The sequence below is a fragment of the Silurus aristotelis genome (genome assembly GCF_946808225.1).
Source record: "Silurus aristotelis genome assembly, chromosome: 19".
Lineage (NCBI taxonomy): Eukaryota > Metazoa > Chordata > Actinopteri > Siluriformes > Siluridae > Silurus > Silurus aristotelis.
The window spans coordinates 5993567-6016732 of NC_139592.1; the positions used below are offsets into that span (position 1 = coordinate 5993567).

General features: G+C 40.3%; 2 protein-coding genes across 3 annotated transcripts in view; one reads left to right on the forward strand and one right to left on the reverse strand.

The window, feature by feature from the left end:
• The first annotated feature begins 2615 nt into the window (after positions 1-2615).
• acvr1ba (activin A receptor type 1Ba) lies at positions 2616-17413 on the forward strand. 2 transcript variants are annotated; one of them, XM_083569522.1, is made up of 9 exons: positions 2616-2990; positions 12650-12889; positions 13027-13287; positions 13370-13600; positions 13698-13865; positions 13983-14139; positions 14234-14358; positions 14768-14898; positions 14992-17413. In XM_083569522.1, exons 1-9 carry the CDS (start codon positions 2900-2902, stop codon positions 15115-15117), a joined length of 1530 nt encoding a protein of 509 aa, XP_083425648.1. In that variant the 5' UTR covers positions 2616-2899; the 3' UTR covers positions 15118-17413. The 2 variants fall into 2 exon arrangements, with proteins under 2 accessions (XP_083425648.1, XP_083425649.1); XM_083569523.1 differs by lacking the exon at positions 2616-2990 and adding an exon at positions 8199-8336.
• Positions 17414-18970: 1557 nt separating this feature from the next.
• kmt2d (lysine (K)-specific methyltransferase 2D) overlaps positions 18971-23166 on the reverse strand; it is a 33049-nt gene continuing 28853 nt past the window's right edge. The window contains exons 50-54 of the mRNA XM_083569519.1: positions 22958-23088; positions 22543-22828; positions 22347-22420; positions 22146-22254; positions 18971-22027 (exon numbers count right to left, since the gene is read on the reverse strand). Coding sequence (XP_083425645.1) covers positions 21935-22027; positions 22146-22254; positions 22347-22420; positions 22543-22828; positions 22958-23088 — 693 coding nt within the window. The 3' untranslated portion in view covers positions 18971-21934. The remainder of the gene's footprint in view (positions 22028-22145; positions 22255-22346; positions 22421-22542; positions 22829-22957; positions 23089-23166) is intronic.

A 23166-nucleotide genomic window follows, 5' to 3' on the forward strand; every position in this document is an offset into this window, starting at 1 on the left:
ATCAGGAATCCATTACATTTTAATCCGATCCATTTGTTGTTCATTGTACATACGGTGTTTGTGCATTGTGTTACTTTTCAAAGCGATACAAAAGGCACTCAAGGACCTGATATCCCTAGGGAGTAACCGAGATGCACCTCAGTGCTCCACAAGCATTCATAGATACAATGTTGAATGCATCCTCCCAGGTAATGTTTCACCCAGGGCCTATATTTACCCAGCACAAACAGATCTCGCATCTCTTATTCATGGAAATGTGAATTCCAAATGAGTGTATTTCAAGTATTAAACCCTGCTCATGAGCACTGACACACATACACAAGACCATGAGATCACACTCTCGATTTCACATACCCCCACACACACTTACACACTTGCACTTAAGTGCAGGTTTCACTGCAGCCTGATCTGAATTCTGAAAGGATGTGTAATTACAAAAATCACAAAACACACATTCTGCAGAATTTTTTTTTCCGGAACAGTATCACTGGAAAAACACAAATGTAGTATTAGTCAAGTCTTCTAACCAGATCTATTAGTCAAAGTGTCCAGTTCCTAATGTCAGTGAAAGAGTATCGCATGGTGAGTCGGTAAGGGGATGGACATTGATTTCTGTCTGCCTTTTCTTTTTTTTTTTTATCTATATCTGTTCTTGCATGTGTCTGTTCTCTGTATAGCCATTGGTGACGGGGCTCATACAGACTTTAGGGGAGATAATGTTCCCCGAATAGCTCAGCATGTGTGTGTTTGGTGGGGGGTTGGTTGTGGGTAGGGGCTGCATCTGTACACTGCTATGCTAAACATATTCTATTCATTCTATTGTCGCCAGCATACCACATACTTTTCTGCCTTTCATAGAAGCCAGACTTAAATGATCCTGTTCATCAGCTTTGGATATGAATTCATGCCTGATATATGCAGCTAAATTGGACAAGCTGAATGTGTAACGTGACAAAGCGAAGAGTGTATCCATTTCTATGGTAGAGGGTCCAACATTGTCATGTCGCTAATAAAAAGCATGAGGAATGGTATTAAATGCTTTTATTGTATTAAATTTGAGTCACAAGATCCCTCCCCACCCTGGCAGAGCAAAAACTATGCTAGTAATAGCAAAACATTTAAAAGTTTGCTTAGTTCAGAGCAAAGCATTCGGTTGCGTGAATAAGTAAATAAGAGGATTTCCATGTGCTTTGATTAATCCTTTGCTACTGAGCACTGTAGGTCCCCTAATCTTCATTCCTCATGCTGAAAAGCATCACTCTGGGTATCACGATGGGTGCTCGCAGGGGCCCTGTAAGATCATTCCTGTCTTGTTCTGTTCACAAAAGGGTTTAAGACAACTGTGGTGTGAGAGATACAGATAGTGGCCTCTGGCAGTAGACAGAAGGATAAACAGACAAAGCATCATTCAACCAACCACATTACAAGAAATTTTTCTCTCTTGTATTTCCCAGAAGGGCTTTCAACCAGCAACTCATTTAATGTAAGACATTGGCAAAAAGAAAATCACCCATAACCCGGATTACATCCTGATTAATCAGCATCTGAAACACAATAAACAAACACACAGAAAAACTCTTATGTACAACTAGACCCAGAGGTTTGCATACTATAGAAAATATGACATGAAGATGGGCACATACGTGACATCAAATCATTGTTTTTTTCCTTTATCATAGTTTTACAGCTTTTTATTATTTATAAAAATATGCAATTGGCAAATACAGTATGTCAGAGTATGTTATTTATGATGCCAAAAGTGTCTAACCCTATACCTGTTCTTGACTTTCTTAATGTATTACATTCAGCATATTCATTTATATACCTTTATAATGCCCTCCATACTCTTTGCATGCTATCTTTTTAATCTTCAGAGTATTAATATTTACATTCAGTTTTTTCCCTGACATATTTGCTCTTACTGCAGATTGCATCACCAAATTTTGCATGATGGTGCAGCAAACCAAAGTCTTGACCTAATTGACCTAAACTGATTATACATACATGAGATATATAACTAGCTATACAGTTAGGCGTAATGGTGGGCACGTTTGACCTCAAGGGTAGGGGATATAAATCCTTCCTTCCCTTTTTGTTTGCATGTTCTCCAAGTTTAGGGGTTTCCTCTGGTTACTCTGGTTTCCTCTCCCAGACTGAAGAGGCTAACTGACATTTCCAAGTATTTTGTAGTATATCAGATTGTGCCAATGAAAGTCTGACACCATGTCATTGTCCCCTTGTCCCCTTTCCTGGTAAAATCATACCTCAGTAGTGTATTTTTGGTCTAAATTCTATCGTGTGTGTGTGTGTGTGTGTGTGTGTGTATATATATATATATATATATATATATATATATATATATATATATATATATATATATATATATATATATATATATATATATATAAATAAAAGTCCAGGGTCACGTGTCATGTTTTGGGGCGTGTATTTAATGCATGCAACTAGTAAACGTCATTTTATGCTAATTCACGTGTGCATTGTTCATTATTCACTCAGCACTAATTATTTCACGTGAGATGGTGGGAGAGAGGAATGCTACATTTACACATTATAATAATAATAATAATAATAATAATAATACCTTGGAAAGAGGTGCACGAGCGAGCGCGAGCGCCACAACAAAGGGAGCGCGCGCGCGGAGTAGAAAAATAAACACTCCCCCTTTTTAAAAAAAAAAAAAAAAAAAGAGGGGGGGGGGGTGCGCGCGCCCCTTTAAGCGCAGCTGTGTGCGCGCGAGCCTTTATTGCTCGAGCGAGTTGAGTAGATACCTGCTGGTGTGTGTGTGAGTGAATGAGAGAGAGAGAGAGAGAGAGAGTGTGAGAGAGAGAGTGAAATATAGTGCTCGCTTGTTGTCAGCACCGCACCACAGATGCATTAAATGCGAAGCGATGGGAAGCTCGCAGTCATGTCTTTGCGAAGAACCGCGTTCGCTGTGCTCGTGCTGATCGGATTAATAGCGCCGGGTGACGGTGAGTACGCTCCGGTAATGTGTGTGTGTGTGAGATTCTCATCATGGCGCTGCTAGCGATTTAGAGCCTGTTGGCAAATCCTGAACGCTAAAGTGTTTAGTCGAATGCGTGGTATCCTCGTGCCCAGTTTCGCTTTGCTACACAGTTCCTCGTGTCTTTCATAGACAAAAAAAAAAGAAACATGTTTCCAGTTTGGTTTCGCTTTAAATCTCTGGAATTAGACGCGAAGTTTAGGGTTGTGTGCGTGAATGTGTTTCCAGGTTGCCTTTGGCTTTTATTGTGGTCAATGCGACCGCCAGCGCTTCATAACCAACCTGTAAATATCGCGCATACTCTAAACGACGTGCCTCTGGTTTTGTTTGTTTTTTTTTGCCTATCTTCAGTTATGCATTTCGATGCATTGCGTTATGCAACGCTCAAAGGTTGCTCATTAAATATACGGGGAATGTTATTTTCCGGTCCACTGGCTGTTCCCATGTTCACGATGAGATGAGTCGTATTTCTCGTCCTGCATGTTACTCTATGATATTAGGCTGATTGATCGAATTGCAAGTTCAGTACAGGACCACCACACTGCCATCTGCCTTCATGCGGGTTAAAGATTACTCAGCAAACTCCAATAGGAAGCTCGTATTTCTAGCATATGGTATTAGTTTAGGAGGCTTTGCAGCTTTTAATGGCGCGTCAGTTTGCCTTCATGCACGTGTAAATGGCTCTAGTGCAACGAGCCAAGTCTGAATTGCTAGAGATTGTAGTAGGACCACCCTGAGATCTGGAGGCATTGCGTTTAAAATGCAACTCGTCCCAGAGATGGACAGTTTAGACACCAAAAGCAATGAATTACTCCTCCTTATTTCTGATTAGATACACACTTTGTGTTATGCAAGCAAATCACAAGACTATATTGGGCTCTCCTGAAGAAAGATTTAACAGGGAGAAATAAATATGATCCTGTTCTCATACTGCATTTGAAAGGAAATGCGATTGTCCAGCTTTACAAACATGTCCGTAGTGCACCAGGGCATAGCAATGACCTTTCTTACATTGTGCAGCATATTAAAAATGCATTAGGTTTGTAATTTATTTTCTCTGCTTTATGGCGGTCAATAAAAACTTAGCGCTTTTTATATCTAAAATGTAGAAAGGTTACTGTTTAGGATTCGGGCAATGTTGATCGACAAAGTCCACAATCGTGTGGTAAACATTTCTCATCTTTCTGCTTTGCTCTTACTAATCAGTAGTTCACTGATGTGTTGATGCAAGTCAGAGCAGTAAAACATCCCAGAATTATGACAACCACCCATCAGAATTGGTTATTTGCCAAGTACAACTTGAAGTAGGAATGTAATTTTGCTGTGGTGCTACTTTAAGCATGGTAAAACGTTAATCTGGAGAGTCTGGTTAATAAGTAAAATCTCAGTATCCATAAAACCCAAGTGCAGTTTTATAACATGTAGGAAGTGTGGGGTGGTGTTTGTATGGGCCAGTCGCAAACTGTTCATTCAACAAACCCAGACAGAAGTCAGAGTTGAAGTCTGGTTCTTTGTGATGGAAATGTGGGCAATGGCCCCCATTCAGCAGCCTGTCAAAGAAGTCTGCATCTCCTTTGTAAGGCCAAACGAATGTTGGTTACATTGGGTGCATACACAAACACGGCTGATGTATGGTCAAGCAAGGTGGCGCGGTCTTGTCCGAGCTTTATCACACTTAGAAAGCATTCTCTCTGAGCACCATGTCTGTCATGTTTTTTTTTATTATTATTTATTTATATTTTAAAGAATGTAAAAAGGCAAATCTGTGATTAAAAACGGTGAGAGCGTGAGTCAGCGTGGCTTTAAATCCACCAGCTTTCCTGTTTTGTGAAATTTTTGAAAGTTATCGCTTGTTGTTTCTGGCTTTGCTGGTGAATGATTCTTGATAAGGCAGAGCAATGAATTTCCCATAATTTCTCAAATAATTGCTTCTAATCTTTGCTTTTTTTATGAATTACTCATCTAGTTTCCAAGAACATTTCCTCCCTCTGTTCACACAAGGCCATTATGCGCAACTCTCTGGCACAAGTTCCAGTACCAGGCTTAAGAGAAAGGTGAAGGCCACATCAGTCCCATCTGCAGTCGTACATGCGGCTGATGAGAAACGACTCAGGGCTATGAGTAAGCAAGCGAACAAGTGAGAGGGCCGTTGCTCTTTTGGAGAGGTATCGGGCTGCTAGAGAGTGGTTCTCACAGCTGCTGTGTTTTTGTCTAGGCTGAGGAGGGGTAAAGGTGCCCAAAGTGTAAGTCCCATTGCTGAAACCAAAGAAGCTGAGGAACGGTAATGGTGCAGAGCCTGCCCACACTTACCACTTCTTTTGGCCCACATACTGAGAAACTCCAGATCTGGCCACCAGAACATGGCCACAGCTCACACTTTGCGGGCTGCGTCTCAGGCGTGACTAAAGTCTGGCCGAAAAAAGACAAAATCCTTAACAGGAGTTAGATAAGATTTTTATCCTCTTGGCTGCATTTTAAATTAAATGCCAAAGTTTATATAAATCATAAATGTAAGCAGGTTACTTTTGAAGGTTAAAATCAAGAACCATGCACAATGATTTGGACTGTAAAAATATAAACAGTTTGCTACAAAGGCTTAGGACTACAATCACCATGAACAGTTTTACACTCGAGTCTTGTCAGTAAACAGATGATGATCTTAATGATGGAATTATAATGAATGGATGTTTTTTGTCATCCAGATGAGGATGGGTCCTTTTAAGTCTGGTTCCTCTTAAGGTTTCTTCCTCATACCATCTTAGGGTGTATTTTCCTTGAGACTGTCACCATTGGCTTGCTCATTAGGGATAAACTTAGACTAATTTAAACATTTTACATTTTCAATCTATTTCTATACAACTACTCTGGGATAATGTCCATTATAAAAGGTGGTATACATATAAAATGTAATTAATATGAATTAAATTAAATTGAAGTATATACAATTTATGGGCCAACGTTTTTTTTTTTTTTTTTTTTTTGGCATCGACTGATTCTGTACCAGAGTTACCTGAAAAGATTCAGCAAGTAAAATAAAAAAGTAAATTCCCTATACTAGTTAATGTATTAATCTGTGCCATTTATATTGTAGTTTTCACATAAATGGCACACTGTACTTTTACGCATTGAACTATAAAGCAAATTGTTTTTACACATATTGATGGTGTTAGCATGCTGTTTTAAATATTTTATTGCTGAACATATTAATTAAAAACATTTAGGAATCAATGCTCATCGTTTTATTAGCGTTTCCATGTAGCTTGTTAACTTTGCTGGTTATATATAATAAGACAGCAGCAAGGATTAGCTATTAGCTAGCTGCATTAACATTACCTCAGGTATTAGCTATTGCCCTTAGTAAAAGTCTAAATGCAGCATGTTATATTTATTTATTTTTTTTATTTTTTAAATCGGTCTAAAAATCATGTTTTCGATTAAAAAAAAAGATGGTTTAAAATTGTTTAAATTTATTGTATGCTAAATTAGCCAGGTATAAGCCTGCTTATTTGGATGTGGGTGACTTGGTGGATGATCTCCTGTTTCGACTGTTTGCATAATATTGCTGCATGTATTCAGGTGTGGTGATGATGGTGGGATTGCAACTATGTGGTTTTAATAATCTTCAAATATAGCAACAAATTTAAAATTGGTTTTAAATAAAAATTAAGTAGAGATGAGAGATTTAGGCTTGTTTGTGTCTTTATAGTTAGTTTTACAATAAGGCTATACAGTAATTATTTTCATACAGTACATCTGTCAAAATATTTCCACCAAACACCATACAAAAACTACTTTTCAAAACCAATATTTTTTGTAAGTTAGGTAAATTCTTGTGTGTGCATGTGGGAGGGGAGTGCATTTCTTCATCTGTTCTCCAAAGCCTTACTGACTCAATTACAGCATAATCAGGTTGATGGGCCTGAAAGCAGCCTGTCATGAAGGCAGGAGCTCTTGCTCGGTCGTGTGACGCTTCTCGCAGTGCTGTGAGAAAGCGGCGTCAGTGTGATAGAGGAACGGCGAGCCAGGCAAACAGCCTGGAGGCAGGGTGCATCTCCTGTGTTTTCTAGCTGCATTTCACTCCCCACCAAACTGAACAAACAGCATAATTCCTGCCTGCATTCCTCTGGGGATTGTCTTGTCTTTAAACAGAAGCACTTTCTTTTGTGCTGTGTTATTGGATAGTCCAGTAGTGAAAGAAGGCCATCCAAAAGAATAGGATTTTTTTCCCAATTTGGTGGTAGAAGCTCTGATCTATGAGCCAGCTGGTCATGGGCTTGTTAGAAATAGTGTGAAAAGTACTAAAAGGGTGTGTCTGGAAAGCTTCGAATTTATAGTGTAATTACGACCTCAAGAGTGAGACAACTGACAGACAGCATCAAGGCAGAGCCAAGGCACAGCAGCTGCCGTGAGAGTGCGCTGAAGTCAAGAGTGGAGTTATGGAAATGAAATGGAGCACATTGAAGCTACAGTCTATTTTGCATGTGTCTGCTTGTTGGGGAAGTTGGAGCCCAAGCTACAGAGGAAAGGGATATATGTGGGTTTACGTGGTTGGGGATTTGTCCATATCCGAGTGTAAGTGTTTTGAATCTGAGGCTGTGGGCTAGTCTTTGACGAGGGGTTGAGTTCACGGTCACAGCAGACCGAGATCCATCATTGCTTCTTTAATGACCTTGCTAATGACCTGAGTGGCCAGCAAAGCAGCTCGGCTTAAATGCACTTACAGACATCTTAGCCTTTACTTGACCCAACTCTGTTCAGTGGCTCTTTGTGACTTGTTTATTTATCATTTTTGTAGCCTAATGACATAATGGCCTGCCTGTTTTTGCTATTAATGTTCTAAGGATATCGCATGCACTAAAGCAAATAACACGAGCAGTGCTTCCAAATCTTGTGAAAGTACCCTATTTACTTGAAAAGATGTAGGCCAGTGGTAATCAGCACAGGATTCTCGGGCCACCATGAAAATGTGGCTTTTCTTCATGTCTGACATGGTCATGTGTTCTGTTTAGCAATACTTGGAGGATGCTTCAGTAAACTCGGTTCCTTTGTATTTATAGGTACATCTCGTGCACAAGTCATGCTGGCGTTGCTTGCACAGAAATGTATTATATGGTGCAATATTGTTGGGTTAATTGATAAATGATGTTTTACTACATTCAGTACAGCTTTTTATCATTTTTGAATTAGGCTACATTATTTCTTGAGTTATGATATTGTGCAAGACCATGACTGAAACACCAGGGGATACATAGCGGTTAGATGAGGACTCGTCATTCTGGAGGGAGAGAAAGACTTCTGCTTTTGGACCAGACAGGTAATATGACCACAAGAACAGAAAAGATGCTCCTCCTTCCCCTTTATCGATTTTGTGTGTGCGTGCGTGCGTGCGCGCAAGTGTGTGTGTGAGCGCGTGCACGCACACAGGAGTGCGAGAGTGTGCATGCTCTGTCTGGTGGCGTCAGCATGTCTTAATCAGCTCCCTGTCTGGGGGCTCTATGGATCTCGTTTCAGCCCTTTGCATCTTGGGTAACAGCACTCTCGTAGTCTGCTTGCTCCCTCTGGCCCCCGGCATCCTGTTCTCTATGACACAGAGGATGATGATGGGCTTTCGTTTTTCTGATGGAGACTGCACACAACAGCCACAGATCTAATTGACCAAGACCAAACCGTCTCTTTTTTCCCCTGAATGGGATACTTTTGTGGTTTTCTAGTTTTTCTAATTCTCGCACCCCAAGTTTGCAGCAAGCTTTCAAGTGAGCGTGTGATCAAGTAAGATCTGGGGTTGGGGAAATATTTGGCCTGCACAAGCCTTAGTCACTTTACCGGTAATATGCAATTATTTATGCCAGATCCATTTGCGGTTTCATCATCTCTCTAAACCCCACTCCGATCGTCCAGACTTGCACTTAATGTTGACAGCCCCTGCCCCCAGCCCTCTAACCCCCACCAAATACACACACACACACACACACACACACACATATAGAGGCATACACAGCCCTTCTTCCCTACATGTCTGCATGTCTGTCACTTCCTGTCTGAACAAGAATGGAATGATAGGAACGTCAAACTGCCAGTGAGCTTCTGGGCCCGGGCCTTTGCTGAATTCTCTCTTTCCTATGGGTTAAGTCGAAAGTCTAGACTGGGTTTTAATGATGGTCGCAGCTGGCCCCTCCACCTAAAAACTGTGTCATAGTGGCGAGTGCAGCCAGATCCCTGCCCCCAATCCTGTCCCGTATCTACTCCTTTCCTCCCCCAGCAGCAGTGGAAAGCCCAAGGTGGGGGGTGTCCAGCCTCCTAACAGCTCTTTAACAGCCCTCTAACAGCCTTTCTCCTCACAGGCTATTCGTGCTCTTTGTTCAGGCACAGTCAGCCCAGTCCCTCCTCATGTCTGCCTAATCTCCAAACAAAGGGCCAGTGTAAGACCACCAATTATGTGTATAAAAGAGCACACTCATTCACACCCCGTTTCGTGCCTTTCCCCCCCCCCATTAGATGTCGCGTTAGAACAACTGAAAAAGCACAATCAGAATTTGTGCCATATTTATAAAATAAAAAAAGGTCTGTCACCTCTTTGCGCTAGGTGGATTTATTAGCACTGCTTCTACTGTGACATTTCAGAAGCTTGCAGTGTCAGGGCTTTGCTCTGTTTACTGTCCATAGCAATTATATGTTAAGAGCTCATATGTTGACGTCACACTTATTTGTAATTACAGGAACATCAGTGATCTCATTTACCCTGTTTACAGCATGGTTGATGAAAACAATTTCTTCTTTTGTTGGTTATCAAGGCATTTTTAAATGTTTTTGGGACATCGGAGAGCTACAGCGCTTCTATTGTGAATATATGTGGTGTTTTTTTGAGAAATTTCACCACTGGACCTGACCACAGCCCATTCAGCAGCTGTACCACAGGCCACATACAGCCAGCACATATGTTTATGGTGTTTAAAGCAATTTCAGTTCACGCTACACCATAGTTTCAGAAACATGCATTTCATTGTCTGCATAGTTGCCCTTTAAATCTCTATTCAGTCAAAACCAAAAAGTAAAAAAAAATGCTTATAGTTTTATAGGAATGCAGCAGTAGCTGTTTCATGATGACTAGTCATGTGCCCTTCAGAGTAATTGGACCCCAAGCCTTTTTTTTTTTTTTTTTTTTTGGGTGAGGTAATGTAACTCTTATTGCTTTAGGCACAGTTTTCACAGACCCAATTTCACAGACCCAAACTGAGTGAGCCAGTACTTGAATCTTTAGTCAATATACAGAGGTGCAAAATTTCACTTAATGGTCGCCGCTGCACCCAAACACAGCCAAGTGTGCCAATACTTTAATCTTTCGTGAAAATACAGAGGCATTTGAGTGCAAACATTCCCAGATAAACACAAGGGGCCATGCATCTGTATCGCATATGTCTTTTGACACCATGTGAGAGGGCACTAGGTAGTGCGTTCAGGTTCCTGCTTGCATCCTATGGAGTGTGTAAAAGGTGGAAAGGCAACCGTTTTGGATTTGACCCAGATGGTGGCTGATTTTACTTGGGTTACAGAAGGAAATGATTAATAGTTTAGATAGTAGCCTAAAATGATGCTACCTCCTAAATTCATCTGTAAAAAGCATTAGCACTCACTTCTAGCCTTCTAATGAACTGATTTTATGAACTGTGTGACTGCATTTTGACTCGTCAGTCATGTTTTCAGAGCCACCCATATATAACAGCTCAGCTCACATTGTATCTGGGCATTAAAGGTAACCAAATTCATCGGTACTTGATGGACATTGTGCCAGCAGAGAGGATTGTGGGTAAATTGCTGTGCCAAGCCATGCATCCCGATGGAAAAGCACTATATTAGTGCAGTGATTAGGAGGAAATGGCACGGAGTTGTTTTTCCAACTTATCTGGGCCTGGTCACCTCGGTGCAATATTCAGGAAATTCCTGGTGCATGTGAACAGTTAACTTGGATCTGCTCCACTGACGGTTACTGGCAGTACACTTTTTTATGCTTTAAAGAACAGCCATTCAATGATTACTGTGTACACACACGCTCCTACCCTCCCTCCTTTATCTCTTTCTCTAAGCATTATTGACATGACTGTTTAAATATTCAACACTGTCAAAGCTCTCAAATGAGATGAGTCAACAATAGTAACAAACACTCTCGCTTGTACACATATGGACGGGTGTGGTCAGGCTGCTTCTGTGTCATCTCTTGTGCAATCAGTGTGTGAAAAAAATGAGCAGGAAGTGCATTGGAAAAGATCAATTTAAACCCGGCCTTGGGAGTCCAAAGTGTGAAAGCAAGTAAGCAAAAATAAGAAGCGAGTGTGCGTATGTACAAGTTTATAAACGTGCTGTGGAGGCATTCGATTAATATAAGGCTTGTACAAACATCAGAGCCTGAAGTGTGTTGACAAATTAAGATGTAGAGAAGTAGGGATTGCAGTTTAGCGGTTTTGCAAAGGAAAGGTTTATTTTTTTTGTTTGTTTTTTTTTAAAACCATATAAGTCACACACAGCCACTTTTGAGTCTTGTTATTTTTGAAAGCCAGTGCAATTTGTCCTAAGTGGCCCACCATTGTTGGTGGCTGAGCCCTGGGTCTGATAAGAGCAGGGTGTGAGTGAAGCGTGACAAGCAGACCTGCCCCCCCAATGACCTCAACCTCCTGCCTGAGCCGCCCCCGGGTGCCAGAGGCGCCGGGGCCGCTCTCTAATCCCACTCGCTCTGTCAGCTCGGCTGACTAGGGAGGCAATAATTCACGCCAGCGATGAGTGATCAAAAATAGAGTTCGAAAACATGGCATGCATGCCAGGACAATGGGCCTGGTCTGTTTGAATGTCCTTGAAAATCAAAGTCACTTGTTAGGGTGTAGGTGGTAGCTCGGTCATTAAGGCATTGGACTTTGGATCGAAACGTCACACGTTCAAATCCCGTGGCCACTGCTGGGCCCTGGAGCAAGGCCCTTAACCCTCCCCTGCTAAGTTGTTAGTCACTCTGTATAAGAGCGTCTGCCAAATGCCGTAAATGTAGGTGATATATATGAGAACATGCATATTTTAAAACGAAGTGGAAAACAAGACTTCTAGGCTCAATTCTTTTTTCTTTTTTGCTACTGTGCATGCGTTAGCGGTGTGCTGCAGTGTGCTTCTGCTTTAGTCTGTTTGGGTTCATCTGCAGTGGCGGATTCGGTTTCATGTTATGCAGACTGGTGGTAAACTGGTGCCTGCGTTCATGGCCTCCGCTTGAACTAACAGTGACACCTACTCAATTGCACGCCGGGTGTTGTTGGTTTTGCATGCCCCCTGGTGGCAGCATGCATGCACCTGCAATGGCATTGTACTGAGATCAAGAGTTTATCATGAAAAAAAAATCTAGTAAAATATGTCCAGCTTGTTGTCAGATAAGCAAGTTATTTTTTAAATTTTTTTTTGTTGGCACATGATACTTTAGCATTATCTTAATCACTTATTTACTGTGTAAGTATTTTTTCCTGTTTCCGGTTTTATTTTTAAGAGTCAGTTTAATGTTGGTACGTTTGTCTGGGATTTGCTGTGAATGTAAACTGTAAGTAAGAAGAAGCAGCCCCTTTTTATTCACTTTTATTTGTATTTTTTTTTTTCTTTCAGCTCTGAAGTGTAACTGTACTAACTGTGAAAAAAGTGGCTATGAGTGTGAGACAGATGGAGCCTGTATGGCCTCCACCTCCTACATTAAAGGCCAGGAGCAGCATGTGCGCATCTGTATTCCACACGCGAGTTTAATCCCACCTGGTCAACCCATCTACTGCCTGAGTGCTGAGGGAGTGCTCAACACACACTGCTGCTACACAGACTACTGTAACAGCGTTGACCTGCAGGTCCCAAATGGTGAGCAGCTCAGGAGATATTGGTTTTACTTGATGAAAAGGTTGCTTTTTGTATCTATCTCTGAACAATATTTTTACTGCTGCACTCTTTGTAACAGCTTTAGTACTTAACCAAATTTGGTTTGTTTTCATCTTCAGGGGTTCCTGAGCATGAGAGATGGACAGACACTGCTGGCAGCTGGGGTCCAGTGGAGTTAGTAGCAGTCATAGCAGGTCCAGTCTTTGTTTTTTGCCTGTTGTTGATCGTTGGCGTCTTCCTGTACCAGCACCACCAGAGGAACTACAACCACCGGCAGAGGTTAGAGGTAGAAGATCCTTCATGTGACCACCTTTACCTAGCCAAAGACAAAACCCTGCAGGACCTCATATTCGACTTGTCCACCTCCGGCTCAGGATCCGGTTAGTCCAATTTCATTTGTTCACAATTCAGTGTGTTTGTTTCAGGACTTGTGTGACTTCTGTTTTGCTGCCCATCCTGCAGGTCTACCTCTGTTTGTACAGAGGACAGTAGCAAGGACCATCGTGCTACAGGAAATTATAGGAAAGGGTCGCTTTGGGGAGGTGTGGCGGGGAAAGTGGCGAGGTGGAGATGTGGCCGTAAAGATCTTCTCTTCCAGAGAGGAGCGCTCCTGGTTTCGCGAGGCTGAGATCTACCAAACGATCATGCTCCGACACGAGAACATCTTGGGCTTCATCGCTGCAGACAACAAAGGTAAAAGTCTGCAGACAAATTCCACGTTTAAAAAAAATATGCAATACGATTATTTCTGATTTGTTCTGATTCCTTTACTTGTTTTTTCCGCATGTAGATAATGGCACGTGGACTCAGCTGTGGCTGGTCTCAGACTATCATGAACACGGCTCTCTGTTTGACTACCTGAACCACTACTCTGTCACCATTGAAGGCATGATCAAGTTGGCGCTATCAGCTGCTAGTGGTCTTGCACACCTGCATATGGAGATCCTTGGCACGCAGGGTATATACCGATCCAGAATCATACACCTTTTTGAATTATTTTTTTTGCCCATTATGTTTGTATATACACTTATATTATACGTTTATATGGATTTGGCTTTTTAATTTTTTTTTTTAGGAAAACCTGGCATTGCACACCGAGACCTCAAATCTAAAAACATCCTAGTAAAAAAGAATGGCACCTGTGCTATAGCCGACTTGGGCCTGGCTGTTCGCCATGAGTCTGTCACTGATACTATTGACATTGCCCCTAATCAGAGGGTGGGCACCAAGAGGTACTGTCCCAGCGATTTTAACATGGTGAAATTGTTTGCTCTGATTTATTCTAAATGGCTTAAATCAACACAACACATCTGCATTGTTTTACAGATATATGGCCCCAGAGGTGCTGGATGAGACAATCAACATGAAGCATTTTGACTCTTTTAAGTGTGCTGATATCTATGCATTAGGACTGGTTTACTGGGAGATCGCAAGAAGGTGCAACACTGGAGGTAAGAGCATGTAATTAAGCAATAAAGAATTACTAAGCTGAGGTGTGTCGCAGTTACGTGCCGTTCATGCAGTCGCTGAGCTAAAACACTTCTGGTTGTTGTTGCAGCGCAATATCCAGTCCAGCTGAACTCCGTCTTAACCCTTGTGTTCAGTTTACAATTAAAATGGGTGGATTTCAGATGTTTCTCCACTACCACATTTATATTAGGTTGTTTATATTATTAGATATTTGTTTAGCTTCTTTCTGAGTTCATTCAACTTGAATTAAGATTTTCCTTGTGCTCATATTGAAGATGTTATGATTTTTAGTGTTGTTCCAAGCATGGTTTAGTCATCAGCGACAGTAAATCAAATAGTTTCAGGAAAGCGAGTCGTGACTTGACTTTACTGTTTGCTTCATTCCAACAGGAATCCATGAGGAGTACCAGCTGCCATACTATGACCTCGTACCCTCTGATCCTTCCATAGAAGAGATGAGGAAGGTTGTGTGTGACCAGAGACTGCGGCCCAATGTGCCCAACTGGTGGCAGAGCTACGAGGTAAAAACCCTGTTCAGCACACAGTAATGTTTAATATCGACGTCCTTTTAGTTCGGATTATTCTAAAAACATTATATTTGTGTGTCTCTTAAGGCCTTGAGGGTGATGGGGAAGATCATGCGCGAGTGCTGGTACGCTAACGGAGCAGCCAGACTCACGGCGCTGCGCATTAAGAAGACTCTTTCACAGCTCAGTGTGCAGGAGGATGTCAAGATGTGATTCACGGACAGGCTGCATTGCCGTGAACCGTGCTAGTCTGCTGCTCCCCTCCCCTTCAGAGACACACACTTGGAGCGACCTGCTAGTTTCAGACACCGTTTTATACAGTTGTGACAGGGACTACCTCACCTTTTTAGCCAAAACTACTGAGCTTAAGGCCACTCCAGCTGTTCTTCAATCACACCATGGGCTCCCAGTCTGTCTGTGTCCACCTCAGTCATGTCGACGCTACACGCCTCTGCTGCATGGGCTGATCGTTTCTAAGGCAGGATTAATTCATTAACTGTGATGGGACTTGTTTTGTGTGTGGGGGTGGGGGGTTTCTTACTGTCTTGCCTTTGAATATGGACAGTCACGTACTAAAAAGCATGGATGTATATGCTTTTTTTTTACTTTGGGTCTCTCCTTTGGCTCATGCAGTATGTTGTATTCCGAATTATAGTCTGTTCTCCACTGTGGTGGTGGGATCGTGTTTTCTGAATTTGATCAGCGTTTAGTATAGAACAAGCATAAAGTAAAGGAGCTGCGACACTACGAGATGCCAGGCTGTCGTGTAATTCCTCGCCGTCCCACTATTAAAGGAAATCGGTTGCATTTAGGGAGTTAATTTTTTTTAGCTGAAAAAACGCTCCTGTGAATCAAGACTCTTATTTAACAAATAATTAATATTGTGACCTAGACTTAGTTACTGTACCAAATAAAAAGGCATGCTTCTTATAAGTGGTAAGGTTTATGTGCAGTTGACTGTTTAATAGGGAGCTTTTTTCTTTTTTCCTTTATCCCCAATGTATTTATTTTTTTCTTCTGTATATGTAATGTAGCTGTTGAGGACACTGTGAGATTAGTGCTTATTCAGGTTATGGCCATTAATGATTCTAATATATATAATGCTGTGCAAACATCAAGTTCATGGCAAGAAATGTAGCATTATCATTATCATTATCAGCATTTTATTTTTTTAATTTTTTCTTTTAAATCCCTTACATGTTTGAGCATGTGCTACACCGAACTGGTCTCCTATCAATAGGATTTTATGAACTGCACTATTGTTCCTTTGGGGAAGTGGCAAAAGGTGACGGATCGTGCCACTTCAGAAAGCATCCTGTAAATGGTTCATGTAAAATAATGCACCAGTCTATCTGCTTATTTATAATGGATCGTTATAATCTACAGCTTTCTATGCTCTAGTTTCAAGATGTATTTTATGTTTTAATTCAACTCGATGGGAAGGTACTACTGACTACTCAGTTCTTTGCATGAAAGAAAAATCTCTCTAAATGTTGTAGGTTTTGTAGATATGCGTTTAGGATCCGAGCAGCATCATGTGCCAGTGTCTGATTTGTCTGATCTATATCTGAAATCTACACTTGATGGTCCCAGTTTGATTTGTAGATTTATTTGCTTTGAACAGAAAGTGTGCGTGCGTGCGTGCGTGTGCGCGTGCGTGCGTGTGCGCGTGCGTGCGTGTGCGCGTGCGTGCGTGCGCGTGTGTGTGCGTGCGCGCGCGTGTGTGTGCGCGCGCGTGTGCTCTCCTCCAGGCTTTGGCTTGGCTGTTGAAAAGGCCATTCAAGGTCTAGAACAGTTGAATGCGGATGCTGGATGAATGCACACAGTTGTTATATAATGAATCTGTCTGCAATCAGTGTTTTGAGTAAAGATTAATACAAGGGTGTCCATAGAATCAGGATAACATGAATTTGTCCAGGAATTCTGAGTCTTAAACGGGGTGCTTGAAAGAAAACAAACACACTGATTTGTCAACACTAACTATGTAACACAAGGAGGTTGGGTTACGAATCATGCGTTCTTTCGTCTTTATACAAAACTCATGCTAGTATCCATTTTACCAAAACAGTACTGTACAGAAAAGAAAACTCGACTGTAAAGAGTAATGTGAGTAAGTGTAAACTTCCTACTTTTTTTTTATCACTACGATAGTCATTTTATTAACATTCTCTGAGTCAAGCACTGGAATTTTGACTAATGGAAAGGAAAAATTGACTTGTCACCACCTCCTTTTATTTATAACTCTCTTGTGTTTCCCAGCTGGAATTTGATTTTGATTGTAAGACATACTGCATACTCTTATATTCGCAAAAGAATTCTCACACTACAGGGAATCTTGCAGTAAATGTTTGTCAGGATGCTCACTGGAAGAATCACACTGGTGTGTAACTGCTCTTGTTTGGTTAGTCACTAAGACAAAGATGCTGTAATTGAAACCATATGTTAAAACCCATGCAAATTCTTTTCGGAGATTTCATTGAAATTGTACATAATACATTTTGTTTTCTTATCTTCATGTCTGTGTTTCTTTACTTGAGAGATAAAAGGTTTAAGATAAAATCTGGTTTCCACCGATACTTAATCTTTTATTTGAATGGTTGACCGATTACGTGTTTATAACTCAAAATTGCAACAAGAAAGGAACTTAATTGTGTTGAGGAAAGTTAAAAAGACAGATTAGCAACATTTTTATAAGTCTCCACCCCATAATAAATGCAAATTTCTTGTAGAACCCCTGATAAAACAATCAGTTTCCAGCAAAACCTGACTGAGAAGATCTGATGAAGAAAGCTAAAGAGGAACCAGATTCAAACTGAACCCAGTCCTCATTTGGGTGACTACCAATAGTATTTATACTATAAATATATTGCATATTCTATATGTACATTCATCAGGCATAACTTTATGACCACCTGCCATAATATTGTGTTGGTTCCCATTTGGTGGCCAAAACAGTCGTGACCTATCGAGCATTAACTTCTTCAGCAGTTTGAGCTACAGGTTGTTGGATTGGACCAATGACCTAACCAGCTGACCAATACTGACCAGCGCAGCCTGGGATCACCACACAAGAGCTGCAGTTTTGTAGATGCTCTGTCTCACTTGTCTAGCCATCGCAATTTAGCCCTCGTCAAACTCACTGAAATGCTTATGCTTGCCCATTTTTCCTGCTGCTAATACACCAACTTTGAGGACAAAATGTTCACTTGCTGCCCAATATATCCCATACGCTTACGGGTGCTATGATGAGCGTTATTCACTTTACTGGTCGCAGTTTTATAGTCAATTTTATGCCTGATCAGTAGAGCCTGATACTATACTACTAAATATTATGGATAGTTACTCTACTGTAAATATATTAAACAAGTCGAACAGCATTAAATCTGTTGAACAGCGGCTCAGTGAATGAGTTTTGAGTCGGTGGAACATCTTTATGATTACGGCAGCAGCTTTTAATTACAAATCAAAAATATTAAATTTTACAATAGTTTTTGTCTCGTGTTCTTTAGGTCTTTTGAAATTTTTGAACTAAATAAAAAGATCCTACCAATACAATATACTACAACTACACTTTTTTATACACTATATGGACAGCTATATGTAGTTCTTCCCCCAAAGTGTTACCAGAAAAATCACATAATTGTATAGGATGTCCCTGGATAATAATGTATAATTAAAGTTTCTCTTAATGAAGTTCATGACCATATGCTCCAAGAATTGGAGAGGAAAATCCCATAATGGTCTGCCATAGAGCTCCGATCCCAAACCTATTAAACATTTGGAATGACGAGATACTGATGTACCTCATTCTACATCAGTACCTGACTTTAGTAATGCCCTTATGGCTGAATGAGCACAAATCTCAAAAAGCACACTCCAAAATCTAGTGAAGGATCTTCCTGTGTTCTTACTGCACGAAAAATATGATGTTTAAAAAGCACCGAAATCGTATGATCAGGTCTCCAAGACAGTGTATATTAACTCCTGCTCATGATTATTAGTCATAAGTTGGCTGCACATGCTACTGCAGCTTGCTAAGTTAAAAGATCAGCAGGATGAAACAGGCTGTATTTAAAATGCATTTTATTTTTCTTTACAAGAAATAAAGCAAAGACAAAGAAAACAAGAGAAAAGGGTAAGGGGCAGCTGTATATAAAGTGATGCAACCTCTGTCATCAAAAAAATATGTACAATTCAAAATTATATCCATACAAAACATGCCACATACAATAAAAATGTTTATCTTCCTCAAAGTAGCTCTGCTGTACAGATGCAGCATCTTTTCTTAAAAAAAAAAAAAAAAAAAGGCAACTAGAATTAAAAAAGAAAAAAAACAATGTTTTTATTAAATTAATTGATATGCAGGGAGACCTTAAATTAATATAGTACAACTCAGAAGGTAGGAGGGGGGTTAAAAAAGAATCCAGTGAGTGTCTGAAAGTTAAAAATGTCAAAATACCCACGACAAATACAGTTCACCAGTTCTGCTATATTAGTCTTCAGGAGAAGCATGCGCACGACTTCAGAGTGAACCTTTGTATCCTAACCGTTTTGGTATTAAATGTTGAATGTGGAAATCAAACCATACACTGCCATTTTACAAGTTATATAGAACACATTCACTTCTACAAGGAGGGGAAAAATGAGACACTCACCATTTGATACACAAAAGAAAGAAGGAAAAAGAAAGAAAACCCACTTGGTAACCAATTCCCAATTCAAGGACCAGATTCAGTTTATCAGGTATTTCATTAGCTGTAGCATAAATAATATTAAAAGAAGAAATCTATGTGAACAATTACATAAATACACATACGCTATGCACCATTCTACCATTTGTCTTCCGAAACAGGGGCTATTTGCATGGTGAAGTATCAGGATTATTATCGAACGCGAATTTCCGTCTCAGATTTCTCATTCACCTCAAACACTCATCCAGATCATTGGTGAACACACGATAACCATCAATATTTTGTATATGTCTGTATATGGTGTTATAGCAAAAAAAAAAAAAAAGGCTAATAGAAAAACAGGTAAATGAGCAAAAAAACCCAAAACTGAGTCATATACATATCAAGATATTACTTCGGTTTTTCATTTACATATATTTATAGATATATACACATTTAATCTTTCTGATAAAATGATATCCAGTGGTTTCTCTTATTCCATCAATTTTATTTCTCTAGAATTTTGATTTTATTCATTAAAAAGGGGTCGGATAAACAGCTTTTGCCCCCCAATATATACAGTTTGTACAAGTTGCATTACTTTTTAATATGAGGTCATACATCTGGGGAGGAAGGAACAAAGTTATATGCGGTTTGTGGAGACTTTGTTCGGCTCCCTTCTCTGAAGATTAACAATTTTTTTTTTTACTTTTTTTTTTCTTTAATTACTTTAATATGAATGAAAAAAATGCCCTTTTTGAAGTCTTTCTCAGCCTTCGCTTCAGCCTCAAGAAGACAGTGCCAACAGTTCTCACACCACATTACAGGTTATTATACAGCCTCCCTGTGCTCTGGCAGAGAAAGGCTCACTACAGTAAGTTTACAACAGTCCACTAAGTATTACAAAGAGACAGATATTATAAGGAGTTGCTTGGAGTGATAGGATGGAAATCTAAAAAAACATGGGCTACTGAGAATTAAAAATGGAGAACATGGCAAACAAAATAGTAGTCTTGCATCATAAATTACAATTTGTTAATCTAGAGCCTCAAGCGTCAATATTTGTCAGTTGAGGGCTGCTGAATTGAACAATCATCTGAAAAGAAATAATGGAGAAAAAAAAACAAAAAACAAACACTCAAACAGCACCCCACTTCACTTGAATATCATTCTATTACTCACTCTGTCTGGGTATGAGTGGATTTGGTTGTGCGCTTAAATAAAAGAAAGAATGGGGAAAAAAAGAGAGAGGAAAGCATGATTTCTAGATGCAAGTAGGCAGACAGGAAGGAAAATGGCTACATGAGAACTACAGTCATTTAGACTAGGTGGCTTTGTAGACACCCATTTGGTTTTTGATTGCTCTGAATAATGCATGATCGTGCTGAAAAGACGTAGAGGCTCTGTCGTTGTGTATTGTGATAAGTTGCAATGGCTCACTACTGTAAATAAGAAGCAACACAGAGAGGAGCAAACCAGCTGCTTAAAGTTTCCCTGCTTCAACCAAGAAAGGTGACTGCCATGAAAACATTCCTCTCCTTCCCCTTCCCACAGTAGCACTCAACAGTTTAATACAGAGCAGTCCCTTCCCACAAACTTAATGAGGTAGACTGGGTCAACCAAACCCACCTTTAAACTCAATATAATAAAACATCTGGTGCCTTTTTGAAGCCACAGGTCAAACAGTATTTAAACTTTATATTATCGTACATCTTGTTCACAATAGGTACAGTTCTGATCTGAGCCACTCCAGGATTGTCTTGCCAATATCCATTTTGTCAATCTTCATTGCTGACTTGATGGGAGAGTGTTGTTCTGGGGTGACAAGGTGAAAGAAAAAAAAAAAATACAACAAAAACAAGTAAAAAAAAAAAAAAAAAAAACCCAAAAACAAAAGGATAGGTCCAAAGATAAAGTATTAGTTTGTTTTTGAGTACTTGAATGGCTTTAATCAAACTTTCTTCACTGAGTTCTACCCTAAGTGTATTGATATGATACAGAATCAGACATTTTGGTAGATGTAGAGAGGATTGATTCCAGCCAGCTTATTGGAGAAGAACAGTAGAAGAAGTAGGAAGGAGGTGCTTTTGGCAGAGGCGAGTTTCAACAAGAAGATTCAAGCAAACAGTTGAGCTCATCAGAAAATGAGTTGTAGCTTTAAACGTTACTCTCTTCAAAGCTTTGGCTCCTAATGCAAATAACAAAAGTCTTTTCAATCAGCTGATGGAGAGTAAACTTTTGCCCTCCTCTTGTTTCAGAACAGCTTATGATCTGGGTAGTAATGTTAAAACGAGGCTTTGGCGCAGAAGAGTTCTGGCACCAGGGAGGCAAAGGCATGTTTTGCACATTCTCTCTCCCTGTTAGTTCATCCACTTTCTGCAATTCCAGGCTCCGCAATGGCAAGGGATCTTGTGCTGATCGTCCTCGAAATCAAACTGATAGTCGTATGTCAGCTAATATTCCATGAGGGGGGGAGAAGAAAGAACAGATATATTTAGAAATCAGTACACAAAATGTACGTGACATACATCACATAAAGCAATTACAGAGTGTACCACGCATGATGCCTACCTCCTCACCCTTGGGGATTCTACGACTGGAAATGATGATGATCTTGTCCTCTTTGTCAAACGTCACAACTTCCGCAACACAGTTAGGTGCACAGGAATGATTCACATAGCTGGAAAAGCACATATACAACCAATTGAAATACAATTACTAAAAACCTCAATATTACAAGATAGAGAAATACTGGTATTTTGGGCATCTTACCGAGCGGGGCCGCCAGTGAGGGTGGCATCTATTACATGCTCGTTATTGATGCGAAACATGTAGATCCCACGATTCTAATTCAGTATGATAATGCAGAGTTCAGTTAATGCACTTTTTCTTTTTTTCCCCCTCCATAAAAAAAAAAAAAAAAAAAAACAGCCATCAACTCAACTATGTTGTATTAAACTTCACCAACCTGCTCTTCGTAGATCTTCTCCCGTCGATTTGCCACCTCATTACGAATGATGGTACCAATGTACTCTATGACCATAGTGTGTTTTTCCAAGTCTTTAGCTGCATACAAGCCTAGTCCCTGTATACGGGAGCGAGCCAGGTACACATTGTTCTTCCATTCGGTCTTCAACCTCCTGTACTGTGAGGACTTGGAGTGAACAAACTGCTTGCTGTAGGGTGTGTTGATTTCTCCTGTAAATGTGCTCTGGTAGGCTTTGGACATACTTGTGCTATTCAATGTATGGGGCCTAGAAAGGAAAAAAAAAAATTTACTTCAGCTCATGTTTGCATGAAGAAGGAAATGTTGCCTCTTAAATTAAACTGTAAACTACACACAGATTAGTCACCGTTAAAAGATGCTAATGCTACACCCTTACCGTTTGCAGTGTGTCAGAATCTTGGGCTCAGAGCGTGCACAACCAGTAGGATTTATCATAAGAGGAAGCTCCATGAGAGGATGGCGGCCATATCTAAACATGTAGTTTTGACAGTTCTCCACTCCTGGAAGCTGCAGTGTAAAGCAATGTCAAATTTAACCTTATAATAAACATCTGTAATGTGTAATCAGATCATTTGAACGTTTGAA